The following is a 24279-nucleotide window of genomic DNA, read 5'->3' on the forward strand; positions in this document are numbered from 1 at the left end:
TAACAAAAAACTATAGAGCTGAAATTTATAGTGCTGATTTTATTCCTGACAGTATCTGCTATTCACAGTGATGGTGAAGGTGCTATATTGTGTTCCCCCTCCATTCTGGGATGTTACATCACAGATTAGGGGAATGGCCTGCTCCTGGCTTCTAGCAACAGCCATCCCCTTGATAACATCTTCTTCTATTTAGTAGGCGATCAGGGTGTGTGGACAGCCTCTGACTAGCTACAGACATTTGTCTGTGCTGTGGTTGTCCTACCCTTTCCCTTGAGGAGGAATTTAATTTTTGTCAATATATTCAGGTACAACACACCTTCGTTGCTCAGAGTAGATTTTTTATGGAGTAAAATTATTACAATTGTATAATCATACTCGGCATGTTTGGCTGGAAACTACAAGGTTTTTATTAGGGTATGTAGAAGAACGGACACTGGACACACACGGTAAAACTGCGGTAGGACGTTTATTGTTTCTTGCACATAAATTTATAACATTTAGATGGATTTAGACGAACCCTCCCACAAAACATGATTAACAAAGTCATTACTACAGGACTGAATGATAAAATGATTTATTCTAAAAAAAAATGCTAGAACCAAAAATGAGAGACTACGGACACCATGGGTGGATACTCCAGGCCTGGCCTCCAGCATGTTAGTACAAGATGGGCTCTTAGTCCTTGGAGCTTCTCTACTCGGTATAAAGAGACACTGATCTTCTTCATATAAAGAGCATTTCAGAATAATAGAAACTACCTGAATAGGAGACTGATCTACATGTATAAAGAACTATGGAGATAGCGCCATTTATTATGATTAGGTAACCATGGAGGATAGCAGGGGAATAGGCTAGGCAACCAGATAACCAGAGAGGTTGGTAACTTAGCGGATTGCAGACCCCTAAACTGACAACACAACTAGACTTAGCCGTGGGACGTACCTACGATCCCATTGACGCCTCGGCACAGCCAAAGAATTAACTAAGCCTAACGAGAGAAAGGGGAAAGCTAAACTGCCCCGGAGTAGAACCCCAAAGTAATAGATAGCCCCTGAACATATATTTCCGGTGAGACAAGATGAGGCACAAAACACAGGCAGAAAATAGAGTAAGCAAATAAAGTAAGCAAATGATGGGGCCCAAACTGTCTAGATAGAACAATACAGGAAAGGATACTGAGTACAAAAATACTGAGGCCACACGACCTCTCCCCCACTAAATCAGAACTCTGGTGTGAACTGGACGCAAAACAAAAGATACTGATATAACAGGGGATTAGAAACACTGAAAAGACTGACATGAGCTGTGGCATATGGAACAGAGTCCAGCACAGGTCCCAGCAGGGAACAAGGCTGAACTCACACCAGCAAAGCAGAAATCAGAGAAAAGCAAAAAATGGATCAAATGCAAAAAGATTCAAGCAGACAAATAACTTATCTGAAAGATGCAGGACAAAGCAGGAGGCAAGCAGACTTCCAAAATGCTCAGGAAGAAAACCAATTCACCAGCAACAACTGAAGGAAGGTTGCTCACTTAAATCTCTCCAGTCTAACACCTGACCTCCAATCATCCTCCTCAGGTGATTGCCTTATGTCAGCCAGACCAGCTCCATTACCAGCAGCAACCACCAGAGGGAGCCCAAATTCAGAAGCAAGGTCAAAAGTGTTCGAAGCAGCCATTACTCTGTATAAAATATGTGATGTTGCTGTAGCCCTAATACTTTTGTACAGTGGTCTCTGTTTATATAATCTTACCCCAGAATTATGGATTGAGATTATGGAGATGGGGAGAGTAAGACATCCTATTTTAATTGTAATGGATCACACCAGATGTTCCTACAAAGAAGGAATTGATCATGTATGTAAATAATATTTTAATATGAACATGCTTATCACTGTGGTAAAGAAAAGTTAAATTAATTGTCAAACTACTGTGTTTTCGCTTTTTAAATCATAATGACCTTTTTTAAATGGCCTTTTTACTAGGTTCACTAAATGCTAAAACTGACCTGCCATTATGATTCTCCAGGTCATTGCGAGTTGAAAGACACCAAACTTGTCTATGTCCTTTTTTATCTAAGTGGTGATTAAAAATGCCAAACTTAGTGAAAAAAAAAAATGCGCCATTTTCTGATACACGTAGAGTGTCCATTTTTTTTAGTGATCTCGGGTTGGGTAAGGGCTTAGTTTTTGCGCATTGAGCTGTTGTTTTAATGTTACCATTTTGGTGCAGATATGATCTTTTGATCGCCCATTATTGCATTTTAATGCAATGTTGCTGCAACCAAAAAACTGCAATTCTGGCGTTTTTACTTTTTTCTCGCTACGCCGTTAAGCGATCAGGTTAATCCTTTTTGTATTGATAGATCGGGCAATTCTGAACACGGTGATACTAAATAAGTATGTTTGATTTTTTTTTTGTTTTATTTTGAATGGCAAAGGGGGGTGTGATTTAATCTTTTATTTTTTTATATCAAAAACATTTTTTTTCCTCTTGGTATGCTTCAATAGTCTCCATGGGAGACTAGAAGCTGCCACAACCCAATTGGCTGTGCTACATAGAGGTGATGATCAAATCGCCTCTATATAGCAGATTTACTCACTTGCTATGAGCGCCGACCACTGGGTGGCGCTCACAGCAAACCGGCACTGACAACCATTGAGATCTCCATGAGACCTCTCGTTGTCATGCCAACGAACCGGTGACCCACGATCATGTAACAGGGTAAAAGGTGGGCGTGTTTACGGCCCAAAGGTCAGAAGCGCTTGTTAAATGCCGCTGTCAACATTTGACAGGTTAATAGCCGGGGGTGGATCACGATTCCACTCGCAGACATTGCGGGCACATATCAATTGTTCAAAACAGCTGACATGTCCTAGGAAAGATGTGGGCTCACCGCCGGAGCCCACATCAAACAGAGGGAGTCCGGTGTCGGCGTACTATTACGCCTGACATCGGAAAGGGGTTAAAAAAAGACAATGAAAAACTGGAGCAAGCTCGAGAAAAGCTACCAGGATGGTATGCGAACTATAAAGTATGCCCTATGAGGAAAGGTTAAAGGATCTGGGAATGCTTGCAAAAAAGAAGGCTAAGAGGAGACTTAATAGCTGTCTACAAATATCTGAAGTGACAGCAGTGTAGAGAGATCATTAATATACTCATTTGCACATGGAAACACGAGAAGCAATGGAATTAAACTGATAAGAAGATACTAATTAGATATTAGAAAAAACTTTTTGACAGTGAGGGTGATCAATGAGTGGAACAAGTTGCCCGAGAGGAGGCAAGTTCTCCTTCAACGGAAGGCTTCAAATAGAGAGGCTGGACAGACATCTGTCTGAGATGGTTTAGTGAATCCTGCATTTAGCAGGGGGTTGGACACGATGACCACTGAGGTGCCTTCCAACTCTAACATTCTATGATTCTGTGAACAAAATATGATTTGAGTTATATATTTACCACTTAGGTATGAGAATGACTTCTCCCTTTGTGAGATATTTGATGTTTAGTAAGACTACTTTTATTGGTTAAATATTTCTCACATTCTGAACATGAAAATGGCTTCTCCCCTATGTGACTTCTCTGATTTGGTTTGACTCTCTGCTACGTATTTTCTTGTACAGTTTGTAAAAAATACACGGTTTCTCTCTGTGTGAGTTTTCCTTTGGTCAACAAAATGTGATTTTGGAGTAAAATATTTCATACTTTGTAGGTATGAGAAGGACGTCTCTCTTTGTGAGATATTTGATGTTTAGTGAGACTCCTTTTGTTGGCATAATATTTCCCACAATCTGAACATGAAAATCTTTTCTCCCCTGTGTGAGTTCTCCAATGTGCTAAAAGTTGTGATTTACGTGTAAAACATTTTCCACATTCTGAACATGAAAATGACTTATCCCCAGTATGAGTTTTTTCATGTGCCGCAAGATTTGATTTATCTGCAAAATATTTCACACATTGTGAACATGAAAATGGCTTCTCCCCTGTGTGAAATCTCTGATGTTTAATAAAATGTGATTTATATGTAAAACATTTCCCACATTTTGAACATGAATATGGTTTCTCCCCTGTGTGACTTCTCTGATGTACAACAAGATTTGATTTATCTGCAAAAGATTTATCACATTCTGAACACGAAAATGGCTTCTCCCCTGTGTGAGTTCTCTGATGTGTAAAAAGATGTGATTTCTGTGCAAAACATTTCCCACATTCTGAACATGAATATGGCTTCTCCCCTGAGTGACTTCTCTGATGTGTAATAAGATTTGATTTATCTGCAAATGATTGCGCACATTCTAAACATGAAAAAGGTTTCACCCCTGTATGATTTCTCTGATGTGTAACAAGCTTTGATCTAGATGCAAAACATTTCCCACATTCTGAACATGAAAAAGGTTTCTCCCCTGTGTGATTTCTCTGATGTGTAACAAGCTTTGATCTAGATGCAAAAGATCGCTCACATTCTGAACATGAAAAAGGCTTCTCCCCTGTGTGACTTCTCTGATGTGTAATAAGATTTGATTTATCTGCAAAAGATTGCTCACATTCTGAACATGAAAATGGCTTCTCCCCTGTGTGACTTCTCTGATGTGTAACAAGCTTTGATCTAGATGCAAAAGATTGCTCACATTCTGAACATGAAAAAGGTTTCTCCCCTGTGTGACTTCTTTGATGTGTAACAAGCTTTGATCTATATGCAAAAGATTGCTCACATTCTGAACATGAAAAAGGTTTCACACCTGTGTGAGTCCTTTGATGTGTAACAAGTTTTGACTTATTTACAAAACATTTACCACATTGTGAACATGAATATGACTGCTCCCCTGCATGAACTCTTTTTTGTCTATGAAGCTCTAATTTTTGGCTAAATGAATCAAAATATTGGACCTGTTTAAAATTATCAAATGATGGATCTTGGCTGTGAAAGGATGTTGGTATTTCTGGAATGGTGGCATAAACATCAGTTATATCTTGTGTGATATTAAGGTCATCAGATTTAAAAACTGAAGATGTCAGTAGTCCCTCTGATCTCCTGGCGCAGTCATCTGTCAAGAGTAAAGATTATTTTTAAATCAAATATCCTGAATTAGATTTTAAAATATCCATAAAAACTTATATTGATGTTATTTATCTAAATCCATTTTCTAAGACAAAAACTATGCACAATCTAACAGTAAACCTCAGAGCAGAAACCAGTAGAATAATATAGCTCTCCACCTCTTTGTTTATTCTTCCTCGCAGATATTGCAATAATTAGCCTCCAAAAAGTATTATGTAGAATAAAATATCAATAAAAGACTTCCAGTCCACCCCACCCCTAAAAAAGACTACATCTACACTCACCATCTGTCAATGGAAACATGGATTTTTGTGATAACTCACCGTAAAATCTTTTTCTCCGAGACACTCATTGGGGGACACAGGACTGTGGTGTATGCTACTGCTGTCAGGAGGCTGACACTAAGTGAATGAAAAAAAGGTTAGCTCCTCCTCCGCAGTATACACCCTCGCCTCGATTGCAGGCGAAACCAGTTCGGTGCAAAAGCAGTAGGAGATCACAACAAGACAAAATCAACCTCAATGCAGGTAACAAAATGCCTAGAACACCCACCTGGTATCATAAATACCTATTAATAAACAAAAAGGAGCCAATTGGCTAGCAGGGTGGGTGCTGTGTCCCCCAAAGTGTCTCGGAGAATTGGATTTTACGGTGAGTTATCACAAAAATCCATGTTTCTCCTTCGCCTCATTGGGGGACACAGGACTGTGGGACGTCGTAAAGCAGTTCCTGGGTGGGAAGTTGACTCACCAGTCCAAGCTACACGCACCTCCTGTCTAAAGGTGCGCCACCGCTGCTTGGAGAATCCTTCTACCCAGGCTTGCGTCTGCTGAAGCCTGAGTATAGACATTGTAATATTTGGAGAACGTGTGCAGGCTGGCCCAGGTTGCCGCCTTGCATACCTGCTCTGCTGATGCCTGGTGCCGAAGAGCCCAAGAGGCACCCACTGCTCGAGTTGAGGGCGCTCTGATCCCTGCTGGAACAGCTGCGCCTCTGATACGGTAGGATTCCTGGACCGTCAGCCGAATCCACCTGGCTATGGTCGCTCTTGAGGCAGCAAGTCCTTTCCTGCGACCCTCGGGGAGCCCGAACAGCGTGTCTGTCTGACAAAAGGATCCCGTCCGTGACACATACCGCCTGAGAGCTCTCACCAGGTTCAACGTATGAAGAGCTTTTTTCACCCAGTGTACCGGTGCCGGGCAAAAGGAGGGCAAGAAAATGTCCTCATTAATGTGAAATGAGGAAACGACCTTTGGCAGAAAAGGGGGAGCTGGCCTGAGAACCACCTTATCCTTGTGAAACATCAGGAACGGAGCTCGGAATGATAGAGCTGCCAGCTCCGAGACCCGCCTGATTGATGTTATTGCCACGAGAACACCACCTTCCAGGAAAGGTATGTCAAAGAGACATTTTGTAGTGGTTTGAAAGGAGCTTCCTGCAGAATGCTTAGGACCAGGTTAAGGTCCAAGGTGTCCAGAGGGGTCCCATAGGAGGGTGGATGAAGGTCTTTACCTGCAAATTGGTAGCAATTCTAAGCTGGAACAGGACGGATAAGGCAGATATCTGTCTCCTGAGGGAACTTGGAACTAAACCCGAGTCTAAGCCAGACTGGAGAAACGCCAAAATGTTGGGAATAGAGAATCTCTGTTGAGAACAACCGTGGTCCCGACACCATGAGAAGAAAATCTTCCAGGTGTGGTGGTAAATACGTGCTGAGGCGGACTTCCGGGCGCTAACCATTGTAGCAACCACATTGCGTCCGAACCCAGCCTGGGTCAGAATCCAAGATTCAATGGCCAAGCCATCAAACACAGGGCCCCTGAGTTCGGGTGGTAGATCGGGCCCTGGCAAAGTAGGTCTGGGTGCTCTGGCAGTCGCCAGGGAACATCGGTGAGTAGCTGCACCAGGTCTGCGTACCACGCCCGACGAGGCCAATGTGGGGCCAGCAGAATCACTGGAACCCCTTCTGCCTTGATCTTTTTGATGACCCTCGGGAATAGCGGCAGTGGGGGAAATAGGTATGGGAGGCGAAACTGGTTCCATGTCAGAACCAACGCATCCACATCGATTGCCTGGAGGCCATCAGGTCCACATCCAGCGTTCCCCAACGTCGGAAAATTTGCTGGAAGACCTCGGAGTGTAGTGACCAGTCTCCGGACGCAAGACCCTGCCGGCTGAGGAAGTCTGCCGCCCAGTTCTCTATGCCGGAATGTGGACTGCCGAGATCACTGAGTGGTTCTCTCGGCCCAGTGAAGGATGTGCCTCACCTCATGCATGGCAGCCCTGCTGCGGGTGCCCCCCTGATGATTTATGAAAGCCACGGCGCTGTCCAATTGAATCCGGATGGGGCAGCCTGCTAGAAGATGATGAAAACGTTGCAAAGCCAGCCGGATCGCTCGTATCTATAGCAAGTTGATCGGGAGGCGTGCCTCCTGCAGAGACCACCGTCCCTGGGTCGCGTGATGGCGAAAAACCGCTCCCCAGCCGAGGAGACTGGAGTTGGTTGTGACCACCAACCAATGGTCCGGGGGAAAGGGTTTCCCCTGAAGGGAGGAACTGTCCACCACCCAAGTGCCTGTCTGACCTGCACGGACAACCGGCACTGGTGGTCGAGTGTAAACGGGTTCTTGTCCCACGATGCCAAGAGGGCGTGCTGCAGGGGGCCAAGATGGAGTTGGGCAAATGGAATTGCTACCATTGCTGCCATCTTCCCTAAGACCCTCATGCAAAAACGAATGGTATGAGGGACTGGCTGGCGAAGTACCTGGACTCCCTGCCGAGGAGATAGGGCCTTGTCTCGAGGGAGAATTACCAACCCCCGGGAGGTGTCGAAGATCATCCCTAAAAAGGAAATCATCTGAGCTGGGACCGGGAATGATTTCTTCAGGTTGACCAACCACCCTAAGCGGGGAAGAGTATCTAGTGTTATGTTGACACTCTCCTCGCAGGCTCGATATGAAGGGGCCTTGATCAAGAGGTCGTCCAAATAAGGCAAGACGACTATGCCCCGGGAGTGCAGGATGGCCATGACATTTGTGAACACTCTGGGGGCGGTAGCTAGCCCGAAGGGAAGAGCTGCGAACTGAAAGTGTAGGTCGTTGATAGCGAAGTGTAGAAATTTCTGATATGTAGGGAAAATGGGGATGTGCAGGTACGCGTCTTGGATGTCGATAGAGGCCAAATATTCTCCCTGTTCTATGGCAGCTACAACCGAGCGGAGACTCCATCCGGAAATGTCTGACCCTGACAAATCTGTTCAGAAGCTTTACGGCCAGAATGGGCCTGACAGTCCCATCCTTTTTGGGGATCGTGAACAGGTTGGAATAGAACCCCTGACATCTTTTGTTTTCCGGTACGGGGATGACAACACCGTTTTGCCGGAGCAATTCGATGACCTTGAACAAGGCCTGTGCCCAGGATTCCATTTTGGGAGGACAAGAAAGAAAAAATCGTCTTGGGGCTGTTTGACAAAGTCTGATTTGTACCCCGAGGATACCAGCTCCCCTACCCATGTGTCTAGAACGACGGAGAGCCAGGAACTTGCCTCGAGTCATTTGGCTGAAGATCTTTGGGACCTAGGTCCCCTTTATCTGGGCGGTTGGGATCGCATTCTCCAAAATGGGTTGGCTCTATATGAGACCTGACGATCCCTGTCCTGGTTGGGGCGACCTGCAACGGCGGAGTTGGTTGCTGAAGCCCACCCGGGGTTGCGAAAGGACTGAAACCGTGTCTGAAGCTGGTGACGAAAAGGCTGTTTAACCCTTTGTTGAGGGAGAAAACTGCTCTTTCCCCCTGTGGAGTCAGAGATAAGCTGGTCTAACTTCTCAACTTCTCACCGAAAAGGCGGCCGCTCTGATAAGATAAAGAAGTTAAGGACTTCTTGGAGGTTGATGCCAAGTTCTCAACCACAGCCCTTCTAATAGAAATTGCATTTGCGGCAGCGAGTGCTGCACAGCTACAGTTAGGTCCATATATATTTGGACAGAGACATTTTTCTAATTTTGGTTCTAGACATTACCACAATGAATTTTAAACAAAACAATTCAGATGCAGTTGAAGTTCAGACTTTCAGCTTTCATTTGAGGGTATCCACATTAAAATTGGATGAAGGGTTTAGGAGTTTCAGCTCCTTAACATGTGCCACCCTGTTTTTAAAGGGAACAAAAGTAATTGGACAGATTAAATAATTGTAACTAAAATGTTCATTTCTAGTACTTGGTTGAAAACTCTTTGTTGGCAATGACTGCCTGAAGCCTTGATCTCATGGACATCACCAGACGCTGTTTCTCCACATTTTTTATGCTCTGCCAGGCCTTAACTGCGGTGGTTTTCAGTTGCTGTTTGCTTGTGGGCCTGTCTGAAGTTTAGTCTTTAACAAGTGAAATGCATGCTCAATTGGGTTGAGATCAGGTGACTGACTTGGCCATTCAAGAATATTCCACTTCTTTGCTTTAATAAACTCCTGGATTCCTTTGGCTATATGTTTTGGGTCATTGTCCATCTGTAGTATGAAACGACGACCAATCAGTTTGGCTGCATTTGGCTGGATCTGAGCACACAGTATGGCTCTGAATACCTCAGAATTAATTCGGCTGCTTCTGTCCTGTGTCACATCATCAATAAACACTAGAGACCGAGTGCCACTGGCAGCCATCCATGCCCAAGCCATCACACTGCCTCCGCCATGTTTCACAGATGATGTAGTATGCTTTGGATCATGAGCTGTACCACGCCTTCGCGATACTTTTCTCTTTCCATCATTCTGGTAGAGGTTGATCTTGGTTTCATCTGTCCAAAGAATGTTCTTCCAGAACTGTGCTGGCTTTTTTAGATTTTTTTTAACAAAGTCCAGTCTAGCCTTTTTATTTTTGATGCTTATGAGTGGCTTGCACCATGCAGTGAACCCTCTGTATTTACTTTCATGCAGTCTTCTCTTTATGGTAGATTTGGATATTGATACGCATACCTCCTGGAGAGTGTTGTTCACTTGGTTGGCTGTTGTGAAGGGGTTTCTCTTCATCGTGGAGATTATTCTGCGATCATCCACCACTGTTGTCTTCCGTGGGCGCCCAGGTCTTTTTGCATTGATGAGTTCACCAGTGCATTCTTTCTTTCTCGGGATGTACCAAACTGTAGATTTTGCCACTCCTAATGTTGTAGCAATTTCTAGGATTGTTTTTTTCTGTTTTTGCTGCTTATGGATGGCTTCTTTCACCTGCATGGAGAGCTCCTTTGACCGCATGTTTCCTTCACAGCAAAACCTTCCAAATGCAAGCACCACACCTTAAATCAAGTCCAGGCCTTTTATCTGCTTAACTGAGAATGACATAACGAAGGGATTGCCCACATTTGTCCATGAAATAGCCTTGGAGTCAACTGTCCAATTACTTTTGGTCCCTTTAAAAACAGGGTGGCACATGTTAAGGAGCTGAAACTCCTAAACCCTTCATCCAATTTTAATGTGGATACCCTCAAATGAAAGCTGAAAGAAGTCTGAACTTCAACTGCATCTGAACTGTTTTGTTTAAAATTCATTGTGGTAATGTCTAGAACCAAAATTAGAAAAATGTTGTCTCTGTCCAAATATATATGGACCTAACTGTAAGTGCCTCCAAAGATGCATTAATCAAATAGTCTGCGGCCAACGCAATCTGATTAGCAATATCTGCTACCTCTGCAGGCAGGTCCATACCCTGCAAGGCTCTGTTTAATGATTTAGACCAAGAACCCACGGCCTTAGCTACCCAAGTTGCTGCGAACGAGGGAGAGAGTGCTGAACCCGACGCCTCAAATACTGAGCGAGCCAGGGTCTCTATGAGACGGTCGGTGGGATCCTTGATAGAGGAACCATTAGGTATGGACAACAGGGTTTTAGAGGCCAAGCGCGACACGGGTGGATCTACCGCCGGGGATTCCGCCCACCTTTTACGGAGATCAAGGGCAAACGGGTATCTTGCCTCGAGCGCTTTCTAGCCTGAGAAACGCCTGTCCGGCCATTCCCTGTGTCGTTGTACTATGTCGTCAAACTCTGGGTGAGCTGCAAATATTCTATGAGGCCGCTTGACCCGCTTAAATGACACCTTGTGCCCTGAGGCCAGGGTGGATTCATTGTCAATCCCCAGGGTCTGGTTGATGGCCTCGATAAGGCTGTTTACTGTTTCCTGGTAACCCGGAGTAACTAAGTCAAGGAGCTCATTCGAGTCGTAATCTGAGCTTTGCTTGTTATCGACTACTGGCGAGGGAGAGAGAGGCAGAGCTCACGGATGCCAAGGCACCGGACGGACCGGGAGACGCTGTGTGGGTTCGTTTCACCCGCGTCTGCCTAGTGAGAGAGCGGCCCCTGCAGGCCGGAGGCTCCTGTGAGGTGGAGGACCCCTCTAAGACAGGCGAGCTGCTATCCCTGCCCCTATCTGGGGGTCAAAGGGCCTCGATTGCTCTCGTAAGCGATGCAATGGACTGCGACAGAGACAGAACCCATTCCGGGGGGGCTAGGAACACTGGACTCGGTCGCAGGGGAAGGCTCCTGGGCACGTTCGGACTCGCAGGCCTCACAGATTGGAAGGTGGACCGACAGGAGGTGCACGCAGTATACAGAAACATGTGCGTCTTAGCCTTTCTGGAACTGGTAGCCCCTGCTTAGGTGATGTCTGCAGGGGGGGGGCTACTGCTTAGCCTCTGGCAAAACACAGAGGGTGGCCTTCCTCCTTCAGGGGTAGCACTTACCCCAGTCCTGTGTTCCCAGTCCTGGATCCCCTTAGGTGTCCAGCCTGCCGAACAGCTGCACCTTTTTTCAGGCGTGTGGGCGGTCCTGCCGGAAGAGGCACCACTGGTGATGTCATATGGGCGGAGCTTCTGCCTGCGGCCTAAATTTTTTGGCGCCCGCCCGAGACTCCGGGGGCGGGTCCGCCTGAAGTACACGCATCACGGGAGCGGGACTTCCACCCACGACCTAGTACCGGCAGAATCCGGGGACTAAATTTACGGCACCCGCTCGGACACGGGGGTGGGACCGCGAGAAACAGAGGCCTGGGCAGGACATGAACTCGAGCGCTACAGCTGTGGGGGCACATGCTGGAGCCCGAACCCGTGATGCAGCCCAGGGATCCACAATGTGCTGACCCTGGAGGTCTCAGGAGCCCTCCCAGCCCACCTCCTTCCGCGCCTCACCCCTGGAGCTTCAGCTGTTCCTCAGGTTAGGGGGGGGAAGGGGGGTTTCATCAAAAAATCAAGGACGGTGCAGGCACCCTAACTCCATCCTCCCTCCAAGGGACGAGGATAGGGACCGTCCGCCTCTTTCTACTACCACAGTCCTTGCATTGGTGGTGCAGTGGGAGGCCGCACGGACTACCTGTGCCTCTGTACAGCCTAGGGTTTCAATACCCTAGTGGTCAGGTGGTCAGGGCGAGACGGCATCATGTCCTACGTCGAGGGAGAGGATACGTGGAGGCGACACTCACACATGCTCGCCCGTTGTTGGTTTGGGGAGATCGGACCCTTTCAATAGGGTCTGTCGCCCCTGTCTCATGTTCATGGGAAAAACAGAAAAAATGAAAAGAGTCTGGAAAAAGACCAGATGTGTGTGCCTCCTAGGACACTAAGCAAGAACTGGTTTCGCCTGCAATCGAGGCGAGGGTGTATACTGCGGAGGAGGAGCTAACTTTTATTCATTCACTTAGTGTCAGTCTCCTGGCGGCAGTAGCATACACTACAGTCCTGTGTCCCCCAATGAGGCTAAGGAGAAAAATACAGGGTTTCCACATGATTAGAAAATGGAGGACTCTTGGAAGAGCAGTACGATAGCATCTGCAAGAAGTTTGCATGTTCTCCCCGTGTTTGCATGGGTTTACTCCGGGTTCTCCAGTTTCTCCCCACACACATACTGACAGGAAATTTAGGTTGTGAGCCCCATTAGGGACAGCAATAACAATGTATGGAAAGACTGTGGAATGCAATAGAGCTATATAAGCAAAGCATAATAAATAAATAAAATAGATGGAGGACTCTTGAAAAGCAACATGGCTTCAATGATCCAGTCCAGCAAAATTTGTGCTTTCAAACTTAGCCAAATGTCCCTCTCGGCCTGAGTCCTGCAGTTTGCCAGAACACTGTTAGCGTCCAGATGTTAAGCATTGTAGTAACAGCAAGAAACCACTTAAACATTTACAGTGTGCGTGTCTCCAGAAGCACAAGCTTTCTTTATGACATATTAGACATTTAGAGAGAATTTTTCAACCATGTCAACTAAAATGGAGTTACATTAATTTATGATGGACCATTGGAGCTCCTATAAGTCCTGACTAGAAAGGTAGAAAAAGTATTAGTGCTCCTCGTTTCAGGAGAGATTCTACAGTAATTTTCATTCATTAGGATCGAAAAAATCATGAAATTCATGAAGAGTCATCAACCACACACAGAGACATATCAAGGCATAAGTATAGTGGGTTTTTCTGTTGCTTATTGTGAACTTATTTGAAGTGAATCCATTTGTTTCTAACAGAAACTGCTATAAAGCTATTGCTTTCAAAAAAGTCCCAAAACCCTGGAGTTTGTACGGAGTTGAACCCTTTTTGTATAGTAATTACCCTGATGTGACTTCTCTGCATTTTATGGTTATTACTCACCTGGATAGTCATATGTAGGAATCTCCTCTTTACAGTTATAGGTTTCCTCTTTACATCGCACATCATCCATCACACATGGCTCTATAGTAATTTTGCTCATATCGTTACCCTGAAATAAATATTGCAAAAGTCGCTTGAAATGATTCAGAATAACTGAAAAGATAAATTATTAACAAAATGTTTCTAATAAAATGGCCCTTCAGTGTGTAATTTGGGGGGATAAAACGAGACTGAATACAAGAACATCACAGCTGTCTACACATCATGGGGGAGATCTCATGACACCTTCTCTCCATCTACCTGATGATCCTGAGGAACATCAAGATTTTCTTGTTTACAGTCCCTTGGGAGAAGAGGACGGGGACATCTCTCTGGTGTTGTCCTCTTACTGGAGAGATCTGGAGGAAACAAATACAGGGACTGAATTCATTCTTTACATACAGATAATTATAGGCCGTATGTATTTAGTCCTGTCTATTACCTGGTGATGTGAGGGGCTGGGGAACCTCCATCATGAAGTCCTTGTACAGATCTTTGTGTCCTTCTAAATACTTCCACTCCTCCATGGAGAAATAGATGGCGACATCATGACACCTTATAGGAACCTGACACATACAATGATACCGTCATCCCCCGATACCTTCATACCATTACTGTATAATGTTCCAGCATTCCCAGCAGTGTCACCTCTCCGGTCAGCAGCTCAATCATCTTGCAGGTGAGTTCTAGAATCTTCTGGTCATTGATGTCCTCATGTATCAGGGGGTGGGGTGGAGGCCCAGTAATGAGACTCAGGGATCTTCCCCATCCCTCAGACACAGGGGCCTGACAGCGCTCATTAGAGATCTTCTTCACTACTGTGTAATCCTGGTTATGGAGAGACACATTAATAAATCTCACTACAGACATTTCCAGAGTCCTCACCTCTCCAGTTCTGTCCTTCTGTTATTCCCATAGATAAGAATGCTGTAATGTGACATCATCAGAATCTCTCACCTCTCCAGTAAGCCGGAAGAGGATCTCTAGGGTGAGTTGTAATATCCTCTCGGCCATCTTGTCCCTGTCCATATCCATCCTTGATGGATCAATAAGGAAAATTCTGTTATATAGAAGCTATTCACTTAGAGGATCCGATATTGTAGAGACCTGAATGGGAAGAAGATGACGATGTCACATCATAAAGATCCTGTGTAATAACACAATAACTGGGGAAAATAAGAGGAAACAGATGAGGAGATGTGACGTGAAGATTTTGCATTTATTATTTCTCCATTGTTGGAAGATCCCTTTCTTCTCCTCCTGATCTTTGCCGTTACTGTACAGCATGATGCGGAGGCCGTTTTCTCACTGTCACATACTGTTACATTATGCCAATTGCACGGGTTGTTTAACTCCTTGGATGCTGTGGTCAACAGCGACCGTCTCAACCAGATGGATAAACGTTACATCAGTATCTCGCTATGTGATCGCTGGGCGTCGATTCTTACCATGGCAACCACAAAAAATAGCAAATGTTCTGGTATTTGGAGACTGATGACATAAATATCATATTTCCTCCTAAGAAAAGAGATATTATTGTGGAAAAGTCGTACAACAAATATTCCCGAAAAAGGGTCCCTGGGACACCGGTGAAATGTCAGGTGTGCCCCAGAGAGAGAAGGAGGCAGCAGGCCCTTTAAAAGTGCAGGAGCGCATGCTGACCCGCTGCCATGACTAGGCCCGTGAGTCGGGGGAGCCTGGTGCTAGCGTTGACTCTGCAACGTCAGGGCAAATGGCGTGATGACGATTTGCAACATTATGGCTGGTCAGAACAATAAAAGCAATTGTTAGCTTCTAACTTTTGTGTCTCCCCTATTTCCTCATACATCAACAGATACCAAGAGGAATGAGGGCCCTGCTTGCAAGCTTACAATCTATGTGTTTATTGTTATGCTTAAAGTCTATTGTCTGTACAAGTCCACTCAAAAATGTAAAGTGCTGCGGAATATGTTCGCGCTATAGCAAATTATTATTATTATACTTTATGGAGCATTATATGGGGTCATTATACTGCATGAAGCACTATGTGGGGCCATTATTCTGCATGGAGCAATATATGGGGCCACTATACTGTATGGATAACAGTGTGGGGCCCACTATACTGTATAGAGCATTATATGGTGACCATTATATACTGTATTCAGGAGTATTATATGGGACCCATTATATACTGTATGGAGCAATATATGGGGCTCATTCTAAACTGTATGGGGCAATATATGGGGCCCATTATACTGTATGAAGCACTATGGGGTGATTATTCTGCATAGAGCAATATATGGTGCCACTAGACTGTATGGAGCAATATATGGGGCATACTATACCGTATGGAACAAATGAGGCCCATTATACTTTATGAAGCATTATATGGGGCCATTATACTGTATGGAGCATTATATGGAACCATTATACGGTATGAAGCATTATATGGAGCCATTATTCTGTATGGAGCATTTTTCTGGCCATTATACTGTATGGATAATTATATAGGGCCATTATACTGTATGGAGCATTATATGGGGCTCCTTACACTGTATAGAGCCATATAAGGGGCCCATAATACTGTATTGTAGGACTATATGGTGGCCATATACTGTAGGGAGGACTATGTGTTGCCCATATACTATATGGAGGACTATGTGTTGCCCATATACTGTATGGAGGACTATGTGGTACCCATACACTGTATTGAGGACTATGTGGTGCCCTTATATTGTACTATATCTGTATTTCTTATCTATGCATCAGGAATCGTGGTATATGTTAAAGGGGCTGAAACTCTTTCACCCGAGGTCAACGAAAACCTAGAGCTGGCTCTGGTGACAACGCACATCAAGATTAATGCCTGCTGCAGCTGTGACAGGGCACTGTGCTCTGTGACAGGGCACTGTGCTCTGTGACAGGGCACTGTGCTCTGTGACAGACCGTGCATCGACATCACATATCAGTTATGTTTAATAGCTGCCAGCCCATCAGAGGCCGCACGCTGACTCCTGCAGTCTTTGATGGGCCGGTGGCCTTTCATTGTTACTGCATTGTGACATCAGCGCACGTTCTGTCACAGAGTAAAGAACCCTGTCACAGCTGCAATCCAATTTAACCACCACGCCGAATATGAAACCACAAGAAGACGCCGGGGAGCACAGGAAATTGAGGCGAATCCCCCCTCTCTGATTGGAAAAGGTAGTGGACATAGGGGCTCACGTAAGGGCCCAGAATGGGGACATTATTAAAGTGGATAAAGGGGCCCATGACGGGGCGACAAAAATGGGCCTGAGATAGGGACATTGAATAAAGGGGCCCAGGATGGGGACATTATTACTGAAAGGGGCCCAGGATGGGTACCTTATTAAAGTGAACATTGGGGTCCAGAATGGGGACATTAAATAAAGGGGCACATGATGACACATTATTAAATAAAGGGGTGACATAATTACTGTTTGGTTTATGGTGGCAAGTGGGGACATAATTACGGTAGGGGCCAACCAGGTAACATTATTACTGCTGCAATCTAATTTACTTATGAAGCTACTGTCTTCCATGCGGGGGGAACAAAAGGGGAATTGTGTTTCTGTGCAGGGCAGAACTACGTCTCTTTTTTCTTCATATGACCTAGAGTAGAAGTTGGGGAAAAAAGTGGGGAATGTGCTCTGGAAGCAATTAGCTCTAGATAACTGCCTAATTTTCTGCAGAGATGAGTCCTGACTGGAAGAATTGATGGTGGTCTGCACTGAAAGAAAAAGTCAAGTGAAGATGAAGTACTTCAAGTACAGACCTCACTGCCGAGTCAGTGTCTTACTTATACACTTACACTATACACTGTATACTATGTACAGAGCTCCTATGTCACTGATAGTCACTGAATTACCTGTACATTATATTCAGAGCTCATATGTATAATGGCACTGGTGATCACAATCACTGTATTATCTGTAGGCTGACACTATATACAGAGCTCCTGTATATAATGGTCACTGGTGATCACAGTATTACCTGTACACTATACACTATATACAGAGCTCCTGTGTATAATATCACTGGTGATCCACGGTATTACCTGTACATTGATACTATATACTCTATGCTATATACAGAGTTCCTGTGTATAATGTCACTAGTGATTACTGCATTACCTATACACTATATACATAGCTCAGGTGTATAATGGCCCCAATGATAATATTAGGGTTATTAGTACTGTGGTTTTTATCATTATTGTCGTACTCAGTCACTATGTGGTGGTAATATGTGATCTGGAGGTATTTCTACCTTGGATGTGGTATTATTCAGTTACTATGTGGTCTGGTTATGATGTGACTGTATTTATCCCCTGTATATGGTATTATTCGGTCACTATGTGGTGGTAATATGTGGTCTGGTCATGGTGTGGCGGTATTTGTTCCTTGTATGTGGTATTATTATTATTTATTTATAAAGCACCATTGGTTCCATGGTGCAGTACATGAGAAGGGGTTACATACAAATTACAGATATCACTTACAGTAAACAAACTAACAATCACAGACTGATATAGAGGGGAGAGAGGACCCTGCCCTTTCGGGCTTGCATGCTACAGGATCGTGGGGAAAGAGACAGGAGGTTGGGGGGTTGCAGCAGTTCCAGTGATGGTGAGGCGGTAGCGCCAGTAGTGGTGAGGAGGCAGCGGGGATCATTGCATGCTGTACGCTTTCCTGAATAGGTGGGTTTTCAAGTTCTGTCTGAAGGATCCGAGTGTGGTTGATAGCCGGACGTGTTGGGGCAGGGAATTCCAGAGGATGGGGGCTATTCGGGAGAAGTCTTGGAGGCGGTTGGGTGAGGAGCAAATAAGTGTGGAGGAGAGAAGGAGGTCTTGGGAGGACCGGAGATTACGTGAGGGAAGGTATCGGGAGATTAGTTCAGAGATGAATGGAGGAGACAGGTTGTAGATGGCCTTGTAGGTCAGTATTAGTAATTTGAATTGGATACGCTGAGTAAATGGGAGCCAGTGAAGAAATTTGCAGAGGGGAGAAGCGGAGGAGTAGCGAGGAGAGAGATGAATTAGTCGGGCAGCACAGTTGAGGATGGACTGGAGAGGTGAAAGGGTGTTAGCAGGGAGGCCACATAAAAGGAGGTTTCAATAGTCGAGGCGAGAGATGATGAGGGCATGCACAAGCCTTTTAGTAGATTGAGGGTTGAGGAAGGGATGGATTCTGGAAATATTTTTGAGCTGGAGGCGACAGGAGGTGGAAAGAGCTTGGATGTGCGGTTTGAAGGACAGGGCAGAGTCAAGGGTTACTCCGAGGCAGCGGACCTCCGGTACGGGGGAAAGCGTGATGTTGTCAATTGTTATAGAAAGGTCGGGTAAGGAAGATCTGTGAGATGGGGGAAAGATGATCAGTTCAGATTTGTCCACAATGAGTTTGAGGAAGCGAGAGGAGGAGGATATGGCTCATAGACACTCTTGGATTCTGGAGAGCAGAGAGATGTCTGGGACAGAGAGGTAGATCTAAGTATCATCGGCATAAAGGTGGTACTGGAATCCGTGGGACTTTGAGTTGCCCCAGGCCAAGTGTGTAAATTGAGAAGAGTAGGGGTCCTAGAACAGAGCCTTGGGAGACTCCAATAGAAGGTGGAATGAGGAGGTAGTGTGGGAGTGAGAGACGCTGAATGTGCAGTTGGAAAGGTATGAGGAGATCCAGCATAGGGCGAGGTCTTTAATGCCAAAGGAGGAGAGGATCTGTAGTAGGAGGCAGTGGTCAACTGTGTCGAATGCAGAGGACAGGTCTAGAAGCAGGAGTATAGAGTATTGTCCGTTAGCTTTGGCTTAATGTAGGTCGTTGGTAATTTTGGTCAGGGCTGTCTCAGTAGAATGATGGGGGCGGAAGCCAGATTGTAGATTGTCAAAGAGCAAGTTAGATGAGAGGTGGAAGGAAAGTTCATTGTGGACATGCTGCTCCAGGAGTTTAGAAGCGAATGGGAGCAGCGATATTGGGCGATAGCTGGACATGGCTGTTGGATCGAGGGTTGGCTTTTAAAGGATAGGCGTGATTGTGGCATGTTTGAAAGCAGAAGGGAAGGTACTAGAAGTTAGTGATAGGTTGAAGAGGTGGGTTAGGGATGGGATTAGAGTGGTGTTGATGTTGGGAAGGAGGTGAGATGGGATAGAGTCAAGTGCACAAGTGGTGATGTGTGATTTGGAGAGAAGATGAGCAAGCTCCCCTTCAGTGATGTTAGATATGGAGGTTATGGGGTTTGGGCATTGGTCTGGTATACAAAAGGGTTGTGATGGTTGAGCAATAAAGACTTGCCATGTTTGGTCTATCTTGTTTTTGAAGTGTGAGGCAAAGTCCTCGGCAGAGATTAGGGAAGTCGGAGGGGGCAGTGGTGGGCGGAGGAGGGAGTTAAAAGTATTGAACAACTGTTTGGGGTTGTGGGATAAGAAAGATACAAGGGATGTAAAGAAGGCTTGTTTAGCAGAGGTGAGAGCTGATTTGAATGCAAGTGTTGCTTGTTTGAGTGCAGTGAATTCGTCTTGCAAATGCGTTTTCTTCCAGCGCCGTTCTGCAATTCTGGATGCTTGCCAAAGCTTTTTAGTGGTGTTATTGTGCCAGGGTTGTCTATTGATTCGTTGCACTCTGTTATGCATGACAGGGGCGACTGAGTCGATGGCTGATGCAAGAGTGGCATTGTAGAAACTAGTGGCAGTGTCGTGGAGGGAAGCTTTGGAGGACAGTGGAAAGATAGAGTCAGAGAGTGTGCGAGTGTCTAGATGTGCAAGGTTTCTGCGGGGGTGGCATGCTGTTGGACATGGGTAACAGGTGAGGAGGACAGGGATGAGAAAGTGAGTAGATGGTGGTCAGATAGAGGGAGAGGGGAGGTGGTGAAGTTAGAAAGAGAGCAGAGGCGGGAGAAGACCAGGTCTAGTGTATGTTGAGGTATTATTGGTCTTGGTATAGGGGATTGTATGGTGTATAGAGGTCACTTGTTCTCTCCGATATCAAGATTCTTGATTTCCAGTAGAGATTAAATACTTGGACCTTGCCCTGTCCTGTGACTATGATACAGAAGCAAATATGCACTTACAGGGGTTCTACGGTGAAAACAAGTAATGACCTATCCTAAGGCCATGGTCACACATTTAGTATTTGGTCAGTATTTTACATCAGTATTTGTAATCCAAAACCAGGAGTGGGGGATAAATACAGAAGTGGTGACGTGTTTCTACTATACTTTTCCTCTGATTGTTCCACTCCTGGTTTTGCACTTACAGATACTGATGTAAAATACTGAAAGTGTCCAAAGGATAAGTGATAAGTTATAGATTGGTGGGGTCCGATCTGTGGATGTGCAACTTATAACCCCATTAGAATGGAGCGGCATGTACAAATCAATATCTGAGCCATTCATTCTCTAAGGGGCTGCGCTTAGCTTTTTATGGAAGCCCCCAAAGAGAATGAATGGATCTGCGGTCAGACATCCCATCTGCTGCTCCATTTTAAAATGGGGATAAAAGTGTCCTGTGAGGGATGAAGATTCCCAGTTCTTCCTATCGGTGCGAATTCCAATGGTCAATAAATTATCACCTACCTAACCTGAGGATCAGTGATCACTTGTTTTCAAGAACTCTTTAACCCCTTAATGACAGCCAATATATCTTTTTACTGACCTTTCAATAAAGAACTCTTTAAAGAGAATCTGTCACCAGTAGAGTTGAGCGATACCGTCCGATACTTCAAAGTATCGGATCGGAATGGATCGGCCGATCTTTAAAAAAAGTATCGGTATCGCCGATTCCGATACCGGAAGTCCCATTCAAGTCTATGGGACTTCCGGTATCGGAATAAGAAAAACCCTGTTTTTGCCTTGTACAGCCTCTCTGGGGTCTGTACGGGCCTTTCGGGGGGCTGTGCCGGCCTGCCAGGGGGTCTGTGCAGGCTCCGGTGGTCTGTGCCGGCCTGCCGGGGGGCTGTGCCGGCCTGCCGGTGGTCTGTGCAGGCTCCGGTGGGCTGTGCCGGCCTGCCGGTGGTCTGTGCAGGCTCCGGGGGGCTGTGCCGGCCTGCCGGGGGGCTGTGCCGGCCTGCCGGTGGTCTGTGCAGGCTCCGGGGGGCTGTGCCGGCCTGCCGGGGGGCTGTGCAGGCTTCGGGGGTCTGTGCAGGCATCGTCCGATGGGACTACAAGTCCCATCGGGCGATGCCTGCTACCATGACAGTGATTGACACATTAGCCAATGATGGGACAGTAGTAGTCCCATCATCCGGCTAATGTGTTAAATGTTAAAAAAAAAAAAAAAAAAATACTACATACATACTACATGCATGCTACATACATACTACATGCTACATACATACTACATATATACTACATGCATGCTACATACATACTACATGCTACATACATACTACATGCTACATACATGCTACATACATACTGCATGCTACATACATATTACATACATACTACATACATACTACATGCATGCTACATGCATGCTACATACATACTACATGCATGCAACATGCATACTACATGCTACATACATACCACATACATACTATATACATACTACATGCTACATACATACTACATATATACTACATGCATGCTACATACATACTACATGCTACATACATACCACATACATACTACATACATGCTACATGCTACATACATACTACATATATACTACATGCATGCTACATACATACTACATACATACTACATGCTACATACATACCACATATATACTACATACATACAATACATTCATACAATACATACATAGACATACAGTACATATAACATAGAGTAACATACTTACCAATACTTGTCACATTGTTCCCCGAAGCCATTGTCTTTTCCGGAATAAATATTAACATAACAAACCACAAAAATACTCACCCACGATCCGAAGCAGTCCACGAGTGTGTCCCACGACGATCTTGGGTAGAGAACTGCAGCATCAGATGATGCTGCCGTTCTCTACGGGCTGCAGGAATCCAATGACGGAAGGTAGGTATCCTTCCGCACTGTATTCCTCCGCCACTTAAAAAAAAAAAAGTCCCTAGTCTCACTTTATGCCATTGCTGCGTGGGAAATGCAGTTCTCTACCCAAGATCGTCGTGGGACACACTCGTGGACTGCTTCGGATCGTGGGTGAGTATTTTTGTGGTTTGTTATGTTAATATTTATTCCGGAAAAGACAATGGCTTCGGGGAACAATGTGACAAGTATTGGTAAGTATGTTACTCTATGTTATATGTACTGTATGTCTATGTATGTATTGTATGAATGTATTGTATGTATGTAGTATATATGTGGTATGTATGTACCATGTAGTATGTATGTAGTATGTATGTAGCATGCATGTAGCATGCAGTATGTATGTAGCATGCATGTAGTATATATGTAGTATGTATGTAGCATGTAGTATGTATGTAGTATGTATGTAGTATGTATGTAGCATGTAGTATGTATGTAGCATGCATGTAGCATGTATGTAGCATGCATGTAGTATATATGTAGTATGTATGTAGCATGTAGTATGTATGTAGTATGTATGTAGTATGTATGTGGTATGTATGTGGTATGTATGTAGCATGTAGTATGTATGTAGCATGCATGTAGTATGTATGTATGTAGTATGTATGTAGCATGCATGTAGTATGTATGTAGTATGTATGTAGCATGCAGTATGTATGTAGCATGTATGTAGCATGTATGTAGCATGTATGTAGCATGTATGTAGTATATATGTAGTATGTATGTAGCATGTAGTATGTATGTAGCATGCATGTAGTATATATGTAGCATGTAGTATGTATGTAGCATGCATGTAGTATATATGTAGTATGTATGTAGCATGTAGTATGTATGTTGTATGTATGTAGCATGTAGTATGTATGTAGTATGTATGTAGTATTTTTTTTTTTTTTTTTTAACATTTAACACATTAGCCGGATGATGGGACTACTACTGTCCCATCATTGGCTAATGTGTCAATCACTGTCATGGTAGCAGGCATCGCCAGATGGGACTTGTAGTCCCATCGGACGATGCTTGCACAGACCCCCGGACATCAGCACAGCCCCCCGGCAGGCCGGCACAGCCCCCCGGCAGGCCGGTACAGACCCCCACAGGGTGCACAGACCACCGGCAGGCCGGCACAGCCCCCCGGCAGGCCGGTACAGACCCCCACAGGGTGCACAGACCACCGGCAGGCCGGCACAGCCCCCCGGCAGGCCGGTACCGACCCCGGGCAGTCCACACAGCCCCCCGGCAGGCCGGCAGAGACCCCCGGAAGGCCCGCATCATGATGACGTCAGGCCGTCAATCAACTTTGAACTTCCGATTCCGATGCCGAATTCCGATATTGAAAAAATATCGGAAGTCGGTATCGGAATTCCGATACAGCAAGTATCGGCCGATACCCGATACTTGCGGTATCGGAATGCTCAACACTAGTCACCAGTTATTTGGCCTATATCAACTAAAAATATCATCTAATAGAGTGTGAGGTATACATTCCCTAACTACTTGTGAAACGCCCTGACTCCCCATGAATAACCCATAAAAACCTTTTAT

The 24279-nt window shown here is 45.1% G+C and overlaps 1 protein-coding gene across 1 annotated transcript in view; it reads right to left on the minus strand.

The window, feature by feature from the left end:
- Positions 1 to 447: 447 nt before the first annotated feature.
- LOC141052993 (uncharacterized) overlaps positions 448 to 24279 on the minus strand; it is a 136821-nt gene continuing 112989 nt past the window's right edge. Inside the window, 1 exon segment of the mRNA XM_073550316.1 lies at positions 448 to 4799. Within this exon segment, the coding sequence (XP_073406417.1) occupies positions 3700 to 4799 (1100 nt within the window). The 3' untranslated portion in view covers positions 448 to 3699.

This window comes from Dendrobates tinctorius, unplaced genomic scaffold, assembly GCF_039654945.1.
Source record: "Dendrobates tinctorius isolate UK_male_01 unplaced genomic scaffold, ASM3965494v1 ptg000164l, whole genome shotgun sequence".
Taxonomy (NCBI): Eukaryota; Metazoa; Chordata; class Amphibia; order Anura; family Dendrobatidae; genus Dendrobates; species Dendrobates tinctorius.